Source organism: Oryx dammah, unplaced genomic scaffold, assembly GCF_014754425.2.
Source record: "Oryx dammah isolate SB20612 unplaced genomic scaffold, SCBI_Odam_1.1 HiC_scaffold_27, whole genome shotgun sequence".
In the NCBI taxonomy this organism is placed as follows: domain Eukaryota; kingdom Metazoa; phylum Chordata; class Mammalia; order Artiodactyla; family Bovidae; genus Oryx; species Oryx dammah.
The window spans coordinates 1865678-1888244 of record NW_024070211.1 but is presented as its reverse complement, the minus strand read 5'-3'; the positions used below and the strand labels follow the sequence as shown (position 1 = coordinate 1888244).

Below are 22567 nucleotides of genomic sequence, written 5' to 3'. Positions count from 1 at the left end.
GCCCAGACAGCCTCTTGCCTGAAGCAGGGCTGCAGCTGAATGCAGACTGCGGTGCTGGGCTCAGTCATGTCCGACTCTTTGTGACCCCATGGACTGTAGCCCACCAGGCTCCTTTGTCCATGGAATTTTCCAGGCAAGAGTACTGCCGTGGGTTGCCATTTCCTCCTGCAGAATCCAGACTAGATCAGCTGAACCACTTGATCCTGAACGTGAACATAATTATTAATGCCTGTTATGTCATGCCTCTGTGGTTCGGGTTGCTTTGTTATGCAGCATCATTGTGGCAAGAGCTGACTATTACACCTGGCCCTGAGGGAGCTTCGATTTCCTGAGTAAAGTCTCTGGCAGCCTCCCCCGCCAGGATCTGGATGAGACAAGGCGCTGCCCTCCCACCCCTCCTCCGGGAAGGAGCATGCCCCCCGTCACCCCGTCACTGCCTGTCCCAAGGCTGCATGCCGGGAGGCGCCCCGTTGCTGCTATAGAACGTGAAGAATTGAGAGCCACAGACGGAGGTGGGGAAAAGTGTTCTGTATTAATTAAACTGACCGAAGGAGCCAAGACACGGACAGAAAGAGACTAAGAACAAGACTGGAAATAGTTTAAAAAAGAAAGCCGGTCGCAGGGACGCCAGTGCCGGATGGAGCGGAGGCCGTGCCTTCACGTCAGCTCCAGGACCACTGTCAGGGCGAGCACCAAGGTGAGCCGGACACCAGCGGGGCCAGATGCGGAGCCTGCGGGGGCAGCGGCGTCAGGGCAGGGGCCCCGCGCCGCCTCTCTCGGGGGCATGCGGGGTTGTGGGCCCTGGGGACCCTGGAGCTCTGGAGGGCCCTGGACGAGACTCTGCGCTTCAGTGCTGGGGCGCGCTGGATTCCAGCCCCAGCCCTGCCGTCAGTCCCAGCTGACTGGGTGTGATCCCCTCCCTGTCCCAGGCCTGCTGGGCGCAGGCCGGGCTCCCTGGGGGCCCCCAGGACCCTGCAGTGGGGACCAGGAGTGTGGGGGGACGCATCAGGAGATGTGGGGTCAGCTCAGTGTGGGGAGGGGAGGGCTGCAGGCCCGGGAGGGGCATCCGGGCCCCACGGGCTGGTCTCCAGGTCAGGGCCAGCCTGGAGACAGGGGCAGCATAAGGGACCCTGCTGAGGCATTGGTCTGCGTGCCCAGCATCCTTCGAAATGGCCAAGGGCCCCAGACCACAACCCAAGGGTCAGGGTTGAACACATCCTCTTGGGGTCATGGAAGCTGGGCTCCCAGAAAGACCTGGTCCCTGGAGATCCCTGCTGGCTGCTTAGGGATACTGGGTCCCCCTTAACAGCTTTAGTACCCACTCCTGACCTTTGACCCAGATTCTGCCCAGGTAGAGGACAATCACGCGCCTAAGGCCTGGGGGAGGGGCAAGGGCAGGCAAAGGGAGCGTTTGGAGGACCAGAGCTTCCACGCTAGAAGCTCCGAGGTTGGAGACTTACCATTGGAGTCTTCTGTTCCTCTTGGGATATTCGGGTTTTCTGTCGGGAAGAACAGAAAGAGAACTAGAGTACGGACGGCATTCAGAATTCGGCAAAGGAGGCCCCTTATCCAGCACCTGCTGACCGTCACGACACCACGCCTCTCAGGGCAGGCACACGGCGTCTGCGGGCTGGGAGGTATTGGCCCCATTCTACAGAGGGAGAGACTGAGGGAGGGGAAACCGCTTGCCCAGGGTTGCCCCGTCACCGAGTGGGAAATCTGAGATTTGAACCCAGGGCTCCCAAGCTCCAAAGCTGCTTTTGTTTCACCCGCAGCACTCCAGTGCCTCACCGTGGGCACCTCCTGGGGGCAAATTTGGGGAACTTGGGCCCCTGCTGCGCCCACCTCTTTGGGACAACCCCACCCAGCCCTGGGTAGCCCTCCTGACCCCCTGGTCTGGCACAGCATACCGAACACGATGAGCCGGGTGTGCGTGTCGGTGGAGCCCAGCGGGTTCTGGGCCATGCAGCGGTACATGGAGCCGTTGAGCTCGGCGGGCACGCGCTCCAGCACCAGCTCCTTCCCGTCAAACTCGGCGCTGCCGTCCAGCAGGCGGCTCCCCACCCGCGTCCACGTGAACATGGGCTCCGGGAAGACCTCGTTCTGTTGGCCAGAGCAGGGGAGGGCGGGGTCACAGGAGGACCCTTCCTGCCAGAGCGGGAAGGGGGCCAGAGGCAGGGCCTGGCGGGGCGCGGGTAACACATTCTCATCCAACGGGTTGGGAGCGGCTGCCCGGAACCTTGGGAAGAAGAGGACTCTAGGGCTGAAAAGAAGGTCGAGCCCACATGCCGCGGGGCTCTGAGCTGCAGATGGGCGGACAAAGCCGTGCATGCGTCTCTCAGGAGGCTGACTCTGCCATCAGGCACATTAGGAGACTGGGGCCCGCTGGCGGTGCTGGAGGCCAAGGGGAGGGAGCTGGGGCCCCGCCCCCCTCCCGCCCCTCTCAGCTGCTCAGAGCGAGGCTGACCTGAAACCCGTGGACCAGGATCCTCACGGTGTCCCCGACCCGGGCCCTGCTGGGCGTCATCATGATTTTGGGTCCTTTGGGGGCAACTGTAAAGGAGGAAAAGGCCCGGTCAGAGGGCTGTGTGTTTGCGCGGGGGAGAGGGGACTCAGCCAAGAAAGGAGGGGCGGGGGAACGGAAGAGAAGGCTCCCATCCAGTGCGCTCACTCACACACGGTTCTCGAGCCCCGGCTGAGAGCTGGGGACTTAATGGCACCCAGAACACACCCCCTGCCCTGGTGGGGTTCACTCAGTGCCGGCAGAAGACGAGCGCACGCCAGTGCGACAAGGGGTCAGATCACAGACGCCCGGGGGACGGGGATTCGGGGATGCCCCAGGGAGGTGCCACTCAGAGATGACTCAGCTGCAAACAGGGAGGAACCTGCTCCAGCAGCCAGTACCGCTAGAAACTCAAACTCCTATGAGCACTAAACGCTTGTGAGCTGGGGTCTTGCCATGTCATCCCCGTTGTACAGTTGAGTTAACTGAGGCGCAGAGAGGGGAAGAAATTTGCCAAAGGTCACGCAGTGAGCAAGCACCAGGGCCAAATGTCGGGTCTCATCATTCCTGCCCCAGAGCACTTTCTTCCAGGTAAATCTGACCCATGGTTTTTTTTTTTTTCTTTTTTTCTGGAATCTCTGGATTGGAGGTGAGTGGAAGGTAGCAAAATATGGGGGGAGCCATCTCCTTCCTTGGGCCTGGTCTGTGCCCTCCTGATTCTCTTCCCCATCTGGCATCACTTCTTTCAAGCCCCTTAACGTCTCTGAACTTGGGAGACACGACGCCCAAGGCGGGCCTAGAGACTATCAGGGCAGGAAGAGCCACGGAGATCACCGGCTTCATCCTCCCAGGTTTCAGATCGGGAAACTGAAGCCCAAGGGTTCAGTTCAGTTCAGTCGCTCAGTCGTGTCCAACTCTCTGTGACCCCATGAACCGCAGGACCCCAGGCCTCCCTGTCCATCACCAACTCCCAGAGTTTACTCAAACCCATGTCCATTGAGTCGGTGATGCCATTCAACCATCTTATCCTCTGTCGTCCCCTTCTCCTCCTGCCCTCAATCTTTCTCAGCATCAGGGTCTTTTCAAATGAGTCAGTTTGCATCAGGTGGCCAAAGGATTGGAATTTCAGCTTCAACATCAGTCCTTTCAATGAACACTCAGGACTGATCTCCTTTAGGATGGACTGGTTGAATCTCCTTGCAGTCCAAGGGACTCTCAAGAGCCTTCTCCAACACCATAGTTCAAAAGCATCCATTCTTCGGCGCCCAGCTTTCTTTACAGTTCAACTCTCACATCCATACATGACTACTGGAAAAACCATAGCCCAAGGGTAATGAAGGGGTTTATTCAAGGTCACCCACAGAGCCAGTTTCTCCTCCCGTGACTTTCACACCAAGCTTCTGTCTGCCAGATCCTTCCATCACTCACTCGTTCATCCAGCAAAGAATTACTGAGCCAGCTGCTCGGCAGGGCTGGGGACACGGTGGTGATGGAGGCGTGTGTCTGCTGACACGGAGCTCACACTCTAGCAGGGGAGACATTCGATACAAAGTAAGTACGTGAACAAGAGCTTATCAGAGAGCCTTAGCATCCTGGAGACTCGGACCATTGGGGAGTCAGGGTCTGAGTATCTCCTCCTCCGAGCTGCTATGTCAGCTGAGAGGAAGCTCCCGAAAAGGGTTCCAGGTAGAGGGAACAGCCAGGCCATGGCGCTGAAGTTGAAGGTCGGGGGTATTGGGGGTGTGGACTGGGCCAGACCCCGCAGATTTCTCGGCCAGGGAAAGAGGTAGGGTTTAGATCGGAGGGCCTCGCTCTGTGCCTCTCTGTGAACACCTTCCAGGGGTGGCAGCAGAAGAGCTCTGTCGCCAGGCTCTGGGGCCGCCCCGGGGTTTCCTCATCGGCCCCACCAGCTCCCGAAACCTCTCTTTCCCACTCAGAGCTCTCAGAGAAGAACTCAGAGCAGCTGGCGGACGGGAGTGATCACCCAGGCACTGCCAATTTCATTCTCTGAGAATGACACCAAAGGACTGCTAATTAAATCACGAGCAAGACATCTGAAGGGCTGCGTGGGGCGGAGAGACGCTTCGGGGGAGAGCCGGGAACGGGGCGGAGAGACGCATCGGGGAAGAGCCGGGCCGCGCCAGGGGACGGAGCCACGGGGGAGGCGGGGGCGGCTCCCACTGCTGCATCCACCATGCAGGAGAGGAGTCCCTATGCGCCCCTGGACCAGTCCCTTCCCCAGCTTCCCCAAATGCAGGATGGGAACAGCCATGTCAACCCTTGCCCGCCCACCATGCTGGGCTGTTAGGAGTGCTGGGAGACGGTGTGGGTTTGAGGGCATTTGTCCAGCACATCCTGAGTGCCAGGCACTCGGTTAAGCACCTTAGGATGCATGATCTCATTTAAACCTCCAATGTCTTGAGACTGTCCTCATAAGGCAAGGAAGGCCTAGGGGAGTCAAGTCACTTTCTCGCCTTTCTCGTGAACTCTCAAGCGCTGTCAAGGTCCTTTTGCAGGTGAGGAGCACTGCGGGGGACTGTCTGTCTCCTCTTCTTGTCCTGAACGGGCGGCACCGTCCCGCTGCAGCCAGCAGGGGGCATAGAAGAGCCCCCACCCCACCCACCGGAGACACGTGAGCAGGAGCAGCAGACAGCTCCTGGGTCAGACTCCTAACCACCCACTTTTCTACAGGCCCCGCCCACCTGCTTCAGGCCGGCCTGCCTGGGCCTCCTGGCCCCCAGGAGAGGGAGCTCACATTTATCTGGCGCCTGACGTGCACTAGACTCCGTTCTAGGACCATCCTCAGCCTTCGCCCTCATCCTGATGATTACGAAGCAAGTTGCCATGAAACTCATTTTGCAGGTTACATAACTGGCTCCCAGGAGGTCAGACAGCGAAGACGTGGCCGGAGCAGGACCTGAGCGTGCATCGGTCTTTAGGGGGCGCTCAGAGCCCGGGGTGGAGGAGGCGGGAGCTGCTTCCACGTGGGCAGCCAGACCCCTCCCCTGCTGCGCTGAGCTCCCGGGTGGAGCCAACCCTGTGTGGCATGGGGTGGGTAGGTGAGGGGTCTGCTCTGCCCTCCTACCTCCAGGCCTGACCCTGGCAGCTGCCAGCCAGTGAGAGCCTTGGTGGCAGGTGGCCCCTCTGACCTGCAGCAGGAGCTGCTGGGAGGCCAGCGGCCACCACCCACACCCTTCCACTGCACGCTGACGCCTTTCGGCAGCTCCTGACAGGCCGGTCCTGGGCCCCTTCTCCTGCCCCTAGAACTCATCACTGAAAGGACCCACAGGAAGGTTCTCTGACCCTGGGATTTCCTTCCTCTCAATTCCTGGACATGTGGAAAGAGTGGGAGTCTGGAGACCCAGGACTGAGGCCTGTCTTCCAGTCTCTGGTTACGTGACTTGCATGAGTCAGTTCAACGTGTTGGGCCTCAGTTTTCTCACCTGTACATGGGGAGAATAGGCCACTACCCCACTCTGAGAAACTGTTCTGAAAATGACAGTGAGCGGGAGGGACGAGACAGAGATGTGAACTGGTGTGCATCTGCTCAGGGGCGTGCACGAGGCCCCGATGTTATAACCGCTGTCTCCCCCCGCAGCGTGCTGCTGAACATTAGCCTTGGGAAAGCTCATGGGAGAGCTCTTCTGGGCCCTTCACCGTGGGAATTCTGGGTCTTCATGAAGACAGTCATCTACTCACTCACCCACCTACTCATCCACCTACTTATTCATCCCTCCCTCCCTCCATCCACCCATCCAGCCTTCCAAGCATTCATTCCATCCACCCCTCCAGCCTTCCAAGCATTCATTCCATCCATCCCTCCAGCCTTCCAAGCATTCATTCCGTCCATCCCACCAGCCTTCCAAGCATTCATTCTGTCCACCCCTCCAGCCTTCCAAGCATTCATTCCGTCCACTCCTCCAGCCTTCCAAGCATTCATTCCGTCCACCCCTCCAGCCTTTCAAGCATTCATTCCATCCACCCCTCCAGCCTTCCAAGCATTCATTCCATCCACCCCTCCAGCCTTCCAAGCATTCATTCTGTCCACCCCTCCACCTATCACTCCATCATACTATTCATCTCTTCTCCATGTCCCCCAGGCATCCATTTCTCCACCCATCATCTGTCCGGATGCCTACCCGTCACCCTACTAATCCGCTCAGCCACCCACGCTTTCATTCCTGTGCTGTATCTAGCTCTTTGCTGGACACCTAATCTGTACTGGCCACTCTGCAGGGCAATGCTGGGGACACAGTAATGAATAACAATGGTCGCCTGTATTTACCGAGTCCTTGCTCTGTCACTGTGGGAAGCACTTCGGATGCACTGCCTTGTTTAATCTTCACTGAGCCCTGTACCATGTGAATAAGACCCTATGCACATACAGCTTAGTTTCCAGTGCAGGATCCAGGCAATAAGAAAATATGTCATATTCTTGCATGTACACTCAGTCATGTCTGTCTCTTCGCGACCCCATAGACTGTAGCCCCTCAGGCTCCTCTGTCCATGGGATTCTCCAGGCAACAGTACTGGAGTGGGGTGCCATTTCCTGCTCCAGGGGATCTTCTCGGCCCAAGGATCGATCCCCCCTCATCTCTTGCATCTCCTTGCACTGATAAGCGGATTCTTTTTTCCACTGAGCCACCTGGGAAGCCTCACACACACTGGCAGATGGAGATAAACGCAATGCCAGGAAACAAGCAAGGGAAGGAGTTCGAGGAGGGCCAAGAGGAGACCGGGAAAGAGAGTTCAAGTGAAGAGCCTTGGGGTAGAAAGTGTGAGCAGAGACCTGGGTGAAGGGGGGATGGAGATGACCTGGGATCAGGTTATTCCAGGCAGAAAGGAAGGACAGTGCAAAGTCATGGCGGTGGGCCTGAGCTGGGTGTATTCAAGGAAGGGTAAGGAGAACCCTGTGGCAGGAGCAGATGGAGCAGAGGAGAGCGTGAAAGATGAGCTCCATGGGGGTGCAAGCTTACACACGACGCAGTCTGTTTTGGGTTGCTTTGTTTGACTTTCATATATTCTTAAATTGTGATGAAGCTCACAGAAGGGAAACGTGCTGTTCTTAAGAACACAATTTGATAAACCCTACTAAATGTGAACACCTGTGTAACCACTCTCCCGTTGAAATTCGAGAACGTTCCCATCCCCCCCAAAGGTCCCCTGAGACCTCCTCCCAGTCAGTTTCTGCCGGCCGCAGGTAAACACTGCTCTGCTTTCTATCCTCAGAGGTTGTTTTATGTCCTAGCAGCTCTTACAGATGGAATCGTGCAGTGCGTACACCGCTGTCTGTTTTCACTCAGCACAATGTTCTGAGCTTCATCCACGTTGATGGCGTCTCAGGAGTTTATTCCTCTGTATTGATGAGAAGTGAACATCCAAGTCTTTGTGTGTGTTTAGCCGTGGGTGACTCTTTGGGACCCCCGTGGACTGTAGCCCACCAGGCTGCTCTGTCCATGGGATCCTCTAGCCAAGAATACTGGAGTGGGTTGCCGGTTAATCCTCCGTGGGCTCTTCCGAACCGAGGGATCGAACCCACATCTCTCGCAAGGCCTGCACTGGCATGTGGATTCTTTAGCACCACCTGGGAAGCCCCAAGTCTTCGTGGATGTAGGTTTTCATTCTTCTTGGATAAGCGTTTACGAGTGAAATTGCTGGGTCATGGGGCAGAGGAGTCTTCTTATCTTTGTGAGCAACTACCAGTTTGCGGAGCAGCAGTGCTGTCTCACACACCCTGCGCTCGTGAAGGTTCTTACTATCCCACAGCCTTGCCAGCATCTGCTGCTGTCCATCTTTCTACTGCAGGCATTTTAGTCATTGTGAACGGTATCTCACTTAGGTTTTCGTCTTTATTTCCTTAACGATGTTATTTATACGCCTTTTTATATGCTGCTTGGCCATTTGTGTGTCCTCTCTTTAAAAATTAGGCGTTATCGATCTGTAGTGGTTCTTTGTATATTCAGGCTATAAATCCCTCACCACACATCTGTGTCGAGAGTATTTTCTCTCAGTTTGTAGTTCGCTTTTTCATCTCACCTTATTCCATTTTCTTGAAAGTGTCTTCTTAGGAGCAGAAGATCTGAATTTTGATTAAGTCCAATTCACCAATTTTCAAATTTGCATTTAGTGCTTTGGGTGACCTTTTTAAGAAATCCTTGCCCGCTTCAATGTCACAAAGATATATTCCTGTGTTTTGCCCTAGAGGTTTTTATGACGCTGGGTTTCACGTTTAGGTCTGTGACTCATCTCGGATTAATCGTGTGTATGCAAGGTAGGGGCCAGGTTCATCTTTTCCTTAAGTGTATCCCGTACTTCAGGCCCACGTGTTAAGAAGAGTTCTGTCTTCCCATTGAACAGCCTGGGGGACCGTTGTCAAAAACCCACTGACTGTATGTGGCTCTATTTCTGGACTGTCTTTTCTCCTATCAATCTGTCTACCATCGTAGGGTTTTGGGTGGGTGTGTACGTGGATTTATATTTTAGATCAGTCACGGCACCCCACTCCAGTACTCTTGCCTGGAAAATCCCATGGATGGAGGAGCCTGGGAGGCTGCAGTCTATGGGGTCGCTAACAGTCAGACACGACTGAGCGACTTCACTTTCACTTTTCACTTTCCTGCGTTGGAGAAGGAAATGGCCACCCACTCCAGTGTTCTTGCCTGGAGAATCCCAGGGATGGGGGAGCCTGGTGAGCTGCCATCTCTGGGGTCACACAGAGTCGGATACAACTGAAGTGACTTAGCAGCAGCAGGGTGGAGAATAGGAAAGGACGCGAGCGGGAGCAGAAAGGCCAGTTTGGAGCTTCTGCGCGGATCCAGCGTGAACTGCCGGTGCTTAGATGGGGAGGCTGGAAAGGAAACCACGAGGTGGGTGGCGGTGGGGTCGATTCTGAGGGGCAGCCACCAGGGCGTTCAGTAAAGAACCCCCTGCAGTGCAGGCGACCCCGACCCAACTCCTGGGTCGAGAAGACCCTCTGGAGAAGGGAGAGGCTGCCCACTCCAGTATTCTTGGGCTTCCCTGGTGGCTCAGCTGGTAAAGAATCCGCCTGCAATGCGGGAGACCTGGGTTCGATCCCTGGGTTGGGAAGATCCCTTGGAGAAGGGAAAGGCTACCCACTCCAGTATTCTGGCCTGGAGAGTTCCATGGACTGTATAATCCATGGGGTTGCAAAGAGTTGGATATGACTGAGTGGCTTTCACTTTCAGGATGGCTTGGCTGTGGGGAAGTAGAAAAGGGGGGGGAAGTGGGTGACTCCAAGCGTTCTGGTTTGATCAATGGGAAGAAGGGAGTTGCCGTCTCCTGACACGGACTCTAGGACCACCAGGCCTCTGTCTTCCTGGGGACAATGGCATCTGAGCTGAGGGGGCATCCCTGGCAGGGGGAATACTACAGTCCATAGGGTCACAAAGAGTCGAACACGATTGAAGCAGCTTGGCGCACATACACACGCGTGCACACACACACACGCACACAAACGCACACTCACACACTCATGCGTACACGCCCACACATGCACACAAAGGGAAAGCACAGGGAGGCATGCCCCCACCCTTGCTGGCCTGATCTTTAAGGTCCTGAGCAGGTGCTTGGCACGCCTGCCCTGAGGTCATCTCTGCAGCATGCTTTCCCACCGCCGTGGCCAGAGTGCAGGCTGCCTTGATTGTGTGATGCTCAGACCCTCGCTCAGGACCCCTCTGGCTCACACCACCATCCACTGGCCACAGCCACTGGCTCCCTGGCTCCTCCCCACAGCCACACCGGTGAGCAGTAGGGCGCAGTGGTTAAGAGCACAGGCTCTGGGGTCAGACCTGGCTGGGTGACCCAAGGAGAGCTGTTCTCAGCCCGAGTCCCCTCACTTATAAAATGGGGACACTGATGGCACCTCCCAGTCACCTTGTAGGGTCCCTGCAAGGAGATCTTGCGGGGAAAGCATCCGGAACAGAGCCTGGCTCCACGGTGCGCCCCACACAGACACGAGGTTATAATTGCTCTTCCTGCTCAGCAGGTCAGGAAACGAGGCTCAGAGTCCCAAGAAGCTTGAGACCCTACCCACGGACAGTAGTTGAGATGAGACAGGAAGCCAGCCTGAGGGTCTCTTCACTCACGCAGCTTATTTGGCCCCTTCTCCTGGGTGGCCCTGCCGGGTCCCCTAATCCTGTGTCCATCATGTCCACTGCCTGTGAGCCGGCCTTTCTCTTGCTCTGGTGAGGACGACTGGGGGTGTGTGTCAAGGAGGCTCCACGTGGAGGGAGGAACCATCTGGGCGCAGCACCGCTCCATCACGGGGAGTGGTGAGCTGCACTTTCCCCTTTCTGGCTGCTCAGAAGCCTCATCTGCTCTCATCTTTTTCATTCTCTTGGGGTGGGCCAGGGAGCACTCTCATGGGAAGCCAAGGCTTCGGTGAGAGAAGCTGGGGTGGCCTCCACGGATAAAGCCTCCTGATGAGGGGTCGAGGCTGCTCTGACTGCCAGCCTGGAAGTAGACTGTATCTTGCAGACAGGGAGGCTCAAATGCAAGAAAGCACTCTGGGAAGGATGAAGGGTCCAGAGAAATGGGGGGCGGGGCTGCCTGGCAGAGTGGGGAGCCTGGGAGAGGGGCCTGGGCATGCTCTGCGTGGGAGAGACCCTGGAGCCTGACACAGGGCCTGCCCGCAGCGGGTGCTTGCTGAGCTTCCCTGGCGTGAAGAGCAAATGGCACTCACGCGGCAGGCACCGGGACAGCAGGCGCCAGGACAGCAGACGCCAGAGGCAGCTCAGTGAGTGGAGGCTAGGGGCAAAACACGCTGGAGTCAGCCCTGCCCTACTCACCGTGGACAGCGTACTTCACCTCCCCGCGTCTCAGTTGCCTCCTCTGTGCTATGGGACACTGCTAGCCCTAACCTCATTGAGTGACCACGGGGGTTAACAATCGGGGTATCTGCTGGGTTCGTACGAGGAAAGCGATGGTCTGTGGTATGCAGTAGGTGTTCAGTAAATGCTAGTTAGCCCTTATGATCATTTTCTGTGTGGGCAACTGGCCTCTGGGAATCAAAGGGACTTTTTTATGGGTCCTCAGAGAACTAACCCATAGCCAGCAAGGGTGCCCAGTCCTGGGGCTGGTAGGTTCAGTGGCTGGCATAGGGGGAAGTGGAGAAGGCACCAACAGAAGGGCTGGGAATTCCAGCTCTGCTGCTTCTAAGTTGGTGGCTCAAAGGAAGGGATCCCACCAAAGTGAGGCTCAGTTTTGCTCACCTGTAAAATGGGACTGCATGGTAAACTGCCCTTGAAGAGTGAATGAGAGGACCCTGGCATATGTTGCTGGCGCATATTAGGTGTACATGTACAAGAAATCTTTTCTCTTGGTGCAGAGTTGGTGCTGGGTTTTCTGGTGGGCCAGCTGAAAGCAGAGATGCCCTTTGGACGCTGCCGCTGCCCGCCACTGCCCGCTGCCCGCCGCTGCCACCCGCCGCTGCGTGCCACCCACTGCTGCCCGCCACCCACCGCCACCACCGCCGCCACCCGCCCAGCACAGGCTGGGGTCTCAGCCGCCAGCAGTCACTGTTCTCTGTCCCCATCGTGGGGGGTCTGGGCTGGGGGCTGTGGGTGTTCCCAGGCAGCTGCTCACCACTGGGGGAGCTGCAGGGACAAGCCCAGGCTCCTTGGGCTACAAGCTGAGCTGCTGGGTGCTGAAAGTCAGGTCCAAAGTGTTGTGGGCAGAGGGGACCAGTACGGGGTCGTTGAGGCCATCGCCCTGCCCTACCCCACCCCAGTCAATACAAACACTGGCTCAAAGGGCCTCATATTTCTAGAGAAGATTCCACACTTTCTTCTCCCTGCCTCTACTCAGCTGGGAGATGGATAAGGGGAGACGGATCAGATCTTAGGGAGCTGCTCTGGGGACAGGCCGAGCTGGTGCTCTGCGGGAAGAAGCAGCAGGTCCCGGCTAGGGACTGGACTCTCAGGCTGAGCTGACCCTGGGCATCCGGTTCCCCGGCTGAGCCAGTTGCCAACCCCTGCAGGCGCACGGTCTCCATGGTGCTCAGCCAGAGCGGTACCCTCCCTCAGCTGGTACGTTCCCCACCCCCTGCTGGCCAAGCTTCCATAACCGCTAGCAGTCCTGACCCTGATCCAACCAGCTGCAGCCTGCCACGCTCATGGTCCGTGCCTGGTAACTCTTCCCTGGACTTGTGGGTCTCTTATTCAATCGAGAAAACCCCCTTGTCGCCTCCGTATCCTCATCTTTCCTTGACCTGACTCAGCAGCCCTATCTTACGAGTCCCAACTCCTATGTATTCTTCACTCGTGCAGCAAACTTCCTGGTACTGGGACTGGTACCTTCCACCCATCTTCAACCTTGAAAACCTCCCATGTTTCTAACACTGATCTAGCAAACTTCCGAGACTTCCATATTCCTGATCCCATTGGACCAGACTCCCCAGACCTCCCTGTAGCCTCCCACGTCCTACAACGCAGCTCAGCAAACCTCCCAAAGAGCCTGACCCTGACCTCCGTGCCCGGCCCGAACCCAGGCTTGCTCCGTCTTCTCCCCATCTCTAGGGTGGCCGGCGGCCCACCGCCCTGTTCCAAGGCTGCCCACCGCCCGGCTCTGCAGGGAGGGGCACTGCAGAGGGTCTCCCAGGGGGCCTCACCCAGCGTGACCTCGGCCTGCATGGGCATCGACAGTGCTGGGTGCTTGACCTCGCAGCTGAAGAGGGCCTCGTTGTCGATCTGTGGGTTGAGCGTCCAGGTGAGCAGGGCGCGCACCTCCACCGTGCCGTCGCTGCCCGGGGTGTGGCTGTGCCGTAGGAAGTAGACGGGCTCCGAGCTGTGCATCCAGCGGGGGAACTCGCGGCTCACCACCGTCTCGGGAATGCTCTCGGTGGTCGGCTGGATGATGCTGCTGGGATCCGGGGTCAGGCTGCGGGAGGGGCGCTCCGTGGAGGGACGCCTGCCCCGGGTCTCAGCGTCCAGCAGGGACAGTGACCTCTGCATCTTGGTGTCATCCAGGTCACGGTGCAGGAGGCTGCGGAAGGGCCTGCTGTCCTGGAGGGGACCAGAGCTGGCTGCTGGCGGCTCCGACAGGGGCACTGCGTCGATGGGTTCCCCGTCTCGCTTGAAATAAACCTGGAATCCCAAGGAAGGTGGGGGAAAGATTTGGTACCAGTGACCGGGACCTCCCAAGGGGCTCTCAGAGGAACTGGCTGCAGGAGGCCCCTCCTGCTCCTCGTAGCCTTCTGGATGGACCCCGCTCTGCACCCCCCTCTCTAGCACCCCTAGCGCTCTGAGGCAGCTCAGTTCAATGCGGACACGCAGACTCTGGTGGCAGAGGCTGAGCCGATGAGCTTCTTTGAGCCTCAGTTTCCTTACTTGTAAAGGGAATACTGGGTCTTCCCTGGAGGCTCAGCCGTATAGAATCAACCTGCAATGCAAGAGTCACAGGAGATGCAGGTTCGAGCCCTGAAGGTCCCCTGGAGGAGGAAATGGCAACCTACTCCAGTATTCTTGCCTGGAGAATCCCATGGACAGAGGAGCCTGGCGGGCTGCGGTCCATGGGTGTCGCACAGGGCTGGACACGACTGAAGCGACTTAGCACGCACGCCCACAAAGGGAATACGAACACCTACTTCCTGAGGCTGTTGGATGCTCAGAGACAGTGAGCAAAAACAGGATCCTGGACACAGCCCTTGGCAGCCCTCCCCCAACCCCAGGCTGCAAAGGGGTGGTCCCTGCCCACCTGGAGAGAGCAGGGCAAGAAGGTAGAGGGGCACCAGAGAGTAAATGAGATGTCAGAGGAGAAGGAGAGGTGTGTGTGTTGGGGGGAGGGCGCTGGGGCAGGATGGGGCGAAACCTGGCGTCCTCTCGCTTTCTCTGCTAATAGGGACTTCGAGTTTTGAGAGGCGGCATTTAATTTAATTTGCTGTCTTTATTTTGGTACATACGCCCAGAGGCCTGTGGGGATTGGGTGTGTATATATATATATATATAAAATAAATGAGATAAATAAATTGAGGGAGGCAGGGAGAGGGGAGGCCAGGAAGCAGCTCTGGGGACGCGGTGCCAGTGAGGAAAGGGAGCTGGGGGTGCCGGGAGGAGGGCGTGGGAGGGTGCGTGAAATGCGGGGTGTGCAGAGGCTGGCAGCGCTTATAGCTCCAACGAAGGACCTCTTATGCACATAATAGCCTGCTTTGGGGTTTTTCTTTCTTTCCCTTTTTTTTTTTTTTTTTGAAAAGTGCTTCAAAAGTAGGTTTGTAATTTATATCAAAGAATTCTTTCAAGTTCTGACGTCCCAGGCAAACATAAGGTGCCTGGAATGCGGGGAGATGAGGATCTCGTATATATTTGAATTTCGTATTGCTGTGTCTTAAATGGCAGGAGCCAGCGGGCTGGAGCAGGGGTGGGGGGTAGGGGAGGTCTTCCGGCAGCCTCAGGACTGTGAGTAGAATTTTGTATGTGTGTGCTGTGCAGAAAAGGAGTTTTTCTTTGAGGAAAAAGGCCAGCTTGTCTCACTTCAGGGAGGCCAGACCTCCTTATGGGTTCTGAGGGGGAAATCTTGGGACCATGTCCTGCCCTCACTAGTTGCTGGCTTTGAGGCTGCTTTTGGTCTGTGTCCTCATGGCTGCAAGGCCAGGGGGCAGGACCTTATCACAGGCGCACTCTGCTCCCCGCCACGGCCTGCTGTGCTGCTGGGTACCTGCTTCTTGCCCTGTATCGGTTCTCTTCACACCTCTTTACTCCTGTCCCATCCTGGGCAGCTGGGTCTCCCTGGGCCACGGCCTGGGGTGAACTGGCCCAGGTCCCAGGATCACCCCTCATGGATCCCACCTGTGAGACAGTCGAGGGTCTAGAAGGAGAACCGCCTCCCCACCTGGAACTCTACTCCCCCTGCCCATGGCTCCACACTGCTCAGTCGTGTCCAACACTTTGTGAGCCCACGGACTGCAGCCCGCCAGGCTCCTCTGTCCATGGGATTTCCCAGGCAAGAATACTGGAGTGGGTTGCCGTGGGTTACCTGGGACCGACCCCAGGTCTTCCGCATTGTAGGCGGATTCTTTACCAGGTGAGCTATCAGGGAAGCCGCTAACTCCACTCTACCCCTCCTCATCCCTGGGATGTGTGAAACTCACATGGTCAGAACGAGAAGGGGCCTTGCGAGCATGCACCCCATGGGTTCTCGATACGGTTCAGGGAGCCCCATGAGCTGGGCTTAGTCCTCTGTTGTGTCCCACTCTTTGTGACCCTATGGACTGCAGCCCGGCATGCTTCTCTGTCCGTGGGGATTCTCCAGGCAAGGATACTGGAGTGGGTAGCTGTGCCCTCCTCCAGGGGAGCTTCCCGACCCGGATCAAATCCACATCCCCGGTGACTCCTGCATTGCGGGTGGATTCTTTAGCAGCTGAACCACCAGGGGAGTTTGCAGGGAGCCATAAGGGTTCCACAGACGAGCCTCAGGACCCATTAGAGCAACTTGCCCTTCCTTCACTTTGAAAGATCTTCTACACAGGGCTTCCATGTATATTTCATTTACATCAAACAGGTCCTGCTGCTTCTAAAAAAGCTGAAAAGCTGTAACACTGTCCACACTCTAAACCTCCTCAAAAAGCCTGAGAAGCAGAGGGGGGCTTTCCTGCTCGGGGTCATTTGGCACAAGTGGAGTCAGGGGCTGGAACCCAGCTCCCTGGGCGCCCTGAGGTCCTACTGTCCCCCACCCGCTTCAAGCTGCTGTTTCAATAACTCAGGAGCCGCAGCAACAGACTTCGAAGCAGTCGGCAGCGATGTTTAGTCGCCCAGTCGTACCCGACTCTTGAGACCCCATGGACTGGGGTCGCCAGGCTCCTCTGTCCAAGGGATTCTCCAGGCAAGAATACCGGAGTGGGTTGCCGTGCCCTCCTCCAGGGGGTCTTCCCGATGCAGGGATGGAAGCTGCCTCTCCTGCACTGCAGGTGGACTCTTTACTGCTGAGCCAGCAGGGAAGCCCCCCTCAAAGTGGGTGGGGTGGGTCTAGTAAGGAGTTGGCCAAAACAGAGAGTCCCCGTTTCCTTCCCCCCTTTCCTCTCCCCTTCGCTCCTTCCTTCCCACCCTCCACAGCGGACTTGGAGCTGGAGGGCACGACCTTGAGTCCCCGCTCTGTCACGGACACAGGCGGGCCTCTCTCCACTTCGCTTCCCTTCCCGGGGCCTCATCAGTCTCCGTCCTGTTCAGTGACTGGGGTGGGGGTGTGCTTGAAGCTGGGATCCCCTGAAGATCACCCTCACTGCAGCTCAGGGGCTTCCGGGTCCAGGAGACGTGGGGGTCCTCCTCACCTCACCAGGAGGCAAGAGAGACTCACGGACATCCGGGCGGGTCAGGTGAGGGGGCAGGGTCAGAGCAGGCAGACAGAGCAGAGCGCACCTACTCGGACAGCGGCCTCTGCAGGTGAGCTCCGTGCTGACACGGGCCGTTGGACAAGCCACGCAGGAGGGGACGCAGCAGGGGCGGCTGCAGCGGTACTCACCGTGGGCGCCGGTTTCCCTCCCGACACGATGCAGACCAGCGTGAAGTTCTGGGCTTGGTAACGGCTGAAGGGGGCCGGGGTGTCAGCGGCCACCACCTCGATGGAGGTGGGCGGAGCTACCCAAAGAGAAGCGCAGAGAGAGCGAGGCTTCACTGGAAGGTTCAGAAAGAGCTCCCTGATGGCCTAGGGCGGGCCAGGCCCTCTGCTAGGCACGGTGAAAAGCGGCAAAGGGAAAGTCGCTCAGTCGTGTCCGACTCTGTGACCCCCTGGACTGTAGCCCGCCAGGCTCCTCTGCCCATGGGATTCACCAGACAGGAATACTAGAGTGCGTAGCCCTTCCCTTCTCCAGGGGATCTCTCCAACTCAGGGATCGAACCCAGGTCTCCTGCATTGCAGGTGGATTCTTTACCAGCTGAGCCCCCAGGGAAGCCCAACAGGCGCTATGGCAGAGGACAAATGTTGCACAATTCCAAGGGGTGCCCCCGGCATCAACTGCCATTAGAATGACGTCCCTGCCGGGCATAAAAATGAGGGCCCTGCCACCCGGGGCTTACAGCCTGTCGGGGAAGATAACGGGATGGAGAGATCACCATGGTCCACTGGGCTCAGGGCATCAGGTACCTGGTGTAGCCGAGTGTGCCGGGACCCGCCCAGGCCTGAGGAAGTGACCCTGTGCTGTGATCTGGGGAAGCAGCAGTAGGCAGAGGACAAGTGTGGCAGGTGGAAGGAACAGCATGCTCAGGGTGGCGGGGGGGAGGGGAGGGGTGTGAGAGGCAGGATGCTGTGCTGGGAGGGCAAGGTGGGGGATGAGGTACCCAGTGGGGCTCGGGAGACTTGCAGGGCACCGCTAGTGGGTCACCGCTCACAGCGAGGTGTGGGGGCCGGTTCCCGCCAGCTCCTAAGAGCTGACTGTGACATTCCTGGGAATTGCGAACCAGGTTTTAAACCGCTGCTAGACTGAAACAGATGGCCCAGTGGGCATCCTTACACCATGGAAATCAGCCACCACTGCAAATCAGGGCTTCCTTGTTTATTTCCTTCCCCTGCCCTCAGCCCCGGCCCCCACAGAGCAGGTTTACCAGCCCAGCGCTGGTTGTGAGTTTTTCTTTGTCCTGAGAGCAGTAGGGAGCCATTGACAGCTTCAGACAAGAGCAGAACATGATCTGAGACTGGAAACAGAGGGCTATTTAAGCCTGAGAGATGGGTAGCTTAGACCATGGCAACCACGGAGCGAGAGCAGATGACTCTGAAAGGTATTTAAGCCAGTAGTCTGCCCTCTTCTCTTCTTTCCCCCCTAAAGTTGGCTTATTTTGTTGGTCCCGCCTCCTGCCAGCTCCCTGCCCTGTCCTCAGTGCCCACCACTGGCTGGCTTGCCAGAGCCAGTGCCCCCAGGCACCACGCGACATGGAGAGTTCAAACCTGGAGCCAGCGTTTCAGCGAGGTCACCACCACCTCCGTTTCATCCTTGGGCAAATTACCAAAACCGTGAGCCTCAGCTTCCTGATTTGCTAAATGGCACTAATCCTTGGCAGACATATTCGAAGGATGAACCAGTAAATCGCTATGAAAGGGCTTAGCGCATGCTAGGAATTCACTGGTTACAGGATTCCTGCAGTTCATTTCTCAAGCCGCCTTGCCATCCGCAGGACAGGAGCTAGAATCTTAGGCCTCGGCTTAGGAAAGGCTGTCAGTTCTGGCTTTTTGTAGCCTTGGGTCAAGTGCAGTGGGGGGTGCAGAGAAAATGAAGAGGGGTGAGTGTTTCCTTCCTGCAAGGGGTTTTCACTCCAGTTAAGTTTAATTAAATCTGACGAACGTTTCCTGACACCTACTAGGTGCCGGGCACCGTGCCAGGTGCTTGCCGTAGGCGCTTGGTGATGAAATGGATACAGCACTTCGAGCTCACAGTCTGGCGGGGGTGACAGGCGCCTGGCAACTCTATTTTAAGGTCTAGTGAGACGAAACCAGGTATGAACCATTCATTCACTCAGACAGCCACCACGTGCCGTCGCAAGGGAGGCAGAACAAACAGGAAGCACTGGGAGAGCAATAGATGGAGAACGGTAATTAAGTGTGAGCTGGGAGGAGGCAGATGGGAAGTGGGGTAGGGGCTCCGAGCGGGGAGAGATACACCAGAATCTTTCAATTATCCACACGTCACAGAGTCTGCAATCCAACTTTTCTAGAACTCACTGCAAGCCTGGATTCCACGGCAAGAACCAACTGTGGCCAAAGGTTAGGAGCCAGGAGCTGTTCCAAGCCCTTAACGTCTGGCGGCTCAGAGGGTCAAGCGCCTGTCCACAATGCGGAAGACCTGGGTTTGATCCCTGGGTCGGGAAGTTCCCCTGGAGAAGGAAATGGCAACCCACTCCAGTATCCTTGCCTGGAGAATCCCATGGGTGGAAGAGCCTGGTGGGCTACAGTCCATGGGGTCGCAAAGAGTCGGACACGACTGAGCGAGCTCACTTCACTTCATGAGTCTACAGAGAGGGTTTATTTATTCCTGTCTTACCGATGGGGAAACTTGAGGAGTGAAGGGACTTTCTGGGGCTCACAGAGTTTAGATTTGAAACCGGAACTCCCAGACCCCAGGGCTCCAACACTGCGTGAAACCGCATCACGTCCATCTTTGGAAAGAAGGAAAGAGGTTGTGTCTGTTGACGCCTTTAGCCCTGAGTGCACATTTCAGCCACTGCAGACGCTCATTTACCTGACACACTCAGTTCTCAGGCAGACCTTTAATTGAGATCCCTGGGGGAACTGCTTCTGTGGGTGGCTCTGTTTAACTCAGGTGCCCCAAAGATCAAGGGACCATGTCAATTAGAGCTTAGCAAAATTCTCTGGTGGGGCTTCTCCGATAGCTCAGATGATGAAGAATCCACCCGCAAGGCAGGGGTCAGGCATTTGATCCCTGGGTCAGGAAGATCCCCCGGAGAAGGAAATGGCACTCCAGTGTTCTTGTCTGGGAAATCCCGTGAACAGAGGAGGCTGGTGGGCTACAGTCCATGGGGCCGTGAAAGTCGGACAAAACTGAGTGACTAACCAACCAACAACCAACCAGCATGATTGTCTCCGGCCCTGCTTATGGTGGTCGATACGTAGGGATAAGTATACCCTCCAAGAGTGCTAGAGGCTCAGAACTGGGCAGGGGGCACCTTTAAAAATCACTCATTCCTCCTTTCTTTTTCACTGAGCAAACAGTAATCAGACACCTAGAAGCTTCCTTATAGGAGGGCTTTGGGGAGTAAGTGGGATGATGCTTACCAGATGCCCCGCACATAGGAAGCCCGCAGTACAGTTGAGCAATTCTAACTGATATCATTTGTATCGCTATTACGAAAGAGATAGTATAGGAAGTCTCACTGTGTGTGTGTGTATGCTAAGTCGCTTCAGTCGTGTCTGACTCTTGGCAACCCTGTGGACCGTAGCCTGCCAGGCTCCTCTGTCCATGGGGTTCTCCAGGCGGGAATACTGGAGTGGGTTTCCATGCCCGCCTCCAGGGGGTCTTCCCGACCCAGGGATCAAACCCACGTCTCTTATGTCTCCTGCATGGCAGGCGGGTGTTTTCCACTAGCGCCACCTGGGAAGCCCCTAGATCACACTACCCAGGGTTCAAAGGCCAGCTGTACCACTTCCCAGCTATGTGACCTTGGGCAAGATATTCAGCCTCTCTGAACCTATTTCCTTATCTGCAAAATGGAATTATCGAGTGCTGAGAATTCAGTAAAGTAGTACCTTGGGACTTTAATCTGCAGTTAAAGGCAGATTTCTGTTGGAGAGCGCTGGTCTTGCATTTTACAGATTAGCACAACTGAGGTCAGACAGAGGGAGAGATTTGCCTATAGTCACACCATCGGTCAGTGGCAGCGCCTGGACTGGCAACTAGGCCCTTCAGATCCTGTCCAGGATTCTCTGCACAGCACGAATACCCCCTCCCCCAACACACACACATGCACACACACATTCTGGAGATCTGCCCCAAGTCACGGACCCCACCCACACACACCCTGAGCCACCTTGGGGTGGCTCCAGGTGGCTCAGATGCTAAAGAACCCGTCCGCCAATGCAGGAGATGTGGGTTCCATCCCTGCGTCATGAAGATCCCCTGGAGAAGGAAATGGCAACCCGCTCCAGTATTCTTGCCTGGAGAATTCTATGGACGGAGGAGTCTAGGGGGCTGCAATCTATGGGGTCAGAAAGAGCTGAACACAACTGAGTGACGAAGCACACACGCAAGGGAGAAGGGGTCAGCAGTGGCTGTAGCAGAAAGAGGCTAGACGTAGGCAGAGCTTGTGTCTGAGTGGTCACCCCGGCCCTGTGCATGAGAAAGAGCCGCCCGTTCTACGAGTTCACCATCACGGTCACACAGGGGCCACGAGCACAGAGCTCCCCTGACCCTACCACCCCCGAGCCAGGCCAGGAGACTGCCCAGTTAATTTCTGACTTTGCCTGAAGAAGAGAGAATTCCTGCTAGAAGTTTCTTCTCCTGATTTTGTCCAGCCCCCGGGAAGGCAGAGCAGCTCTGGGTGCAGTGGCCACACAGCACGGCAGGCCCCGTTCCAGTCCATCAGTGGGGGCAGAAGTGGAAATTATTTCAGACTCGACAGTTAACATCAATACAGTGAGGCAACGGGCGGCGATCAGTTTTATGAAATTAACTCTGAAATGTTGCCTGTCTTTCTCTTGAAAGCAGAACTTTGTTTCGGTCACTGTAACTCACTTTGCAGATAACGTGATGGCTCTTAGCTCTGTAAATCATCCTGTCGCTTTTGCAGTTCGGGAACACAAACCTGTTCCGACATTAACCCCAGCAGGCCTGAGTCTTTACCTGTATCTAGTGAAGTTCAATTCTCTCTGTACCATGAAGCTCCCCCTACACTGCCCCTAGGGAACCAGCTCAGACAGAGTCAGGCCAAGGTGTCAGCCCATGTTCTGTTACCAATATCCCATGGGACTTTGGGCAAATCAGTTGACCCACTTGGGCATCAGTCTTCCCATCTATAAAATGGGTTCAATAAAACACATCCTGCCAGACTTTGAGCTTCGAAGATTTTGAGAGAAGCGGCAAGTGAGAATACAGACATAAACCTTCTACAAGAATGGCAAAGTGCCACACAAACAGAAGGGGATTATTTGTATCACCTGTTCAATTGCTCTCCCTTCTCCCTGGGCTGGGAGGGACATGTAGGGGAATACCGTCTCCCTCCCAGGGCTGGCTGTTGTCTGGAGGAAGGGATAATCTCTGCTGTTGCTTGGGTATCACTCTAAATTGGTCTGAACACACTCCTGCTCTGGGTGTCATTTATCAAGGGGCAGTAATCAATTAGATTTTGGGGAGGAGTGGGAGAGGGGAAAGACTAGTTCAAAATTATATTATTTGCAAAAATCCATTCTTTTTCTCTCAGCATGCCTGCTCTATTGACTGCCCTCTTTTTCAATCAGCTCCTAGTCTTTATGCCATATTTTTTTTTTAAAAAAGAAAGAAAACCACTCTCTCATATAAAAGTGCTCATGAATATAAATATTCCTCATTCCTATTTTCCTCCTTTCTTTCACTTTTCTTTTTTTAGTCCTACCTCTCTGTGTCTTTCCCATCCT

The 22567-nt window shown here is 56.2% G+C and overlaps 1 protein-coding gene across 1 annotated transcript in view; it reads right to left on the bottom strand.

Moving 5' to 3' along the window:
- Nucleotides 1-508: 508 nt before the first annotated feature.
- IGSF21 (immunoglobin superfamily member 21) overlaps nt 509-22567 on the bottom strand; it is a 277093-nt gene continuing 255034 nt past the window's right edge. Inside the window, exons 5-10 of the mRNA XM_040229409.1 lie at nt 16973-17088; nt 13131-13605; nt 2468-2553; nt 1911-2103; nt 1461-1499; nt 509-731 (exon numbers count right to left, since the gene is read on the bottom strand). Coding sequence (XP_040085343.1) covers nt 658-731; nt 1461-1499; nt 1911-2103; nt 2468-2553; nt 13131-13605; nt 16973-17088 — 983 coding nt within the window. The 3' untranslated portion in view covers nt 509-657. The remainder of the gene's footprint in view (nt 732-1460; nt 1500-1910; nt 2104-2467; nt 2554-13130; nt 13606-16972; nt 17089-22567) is intronic.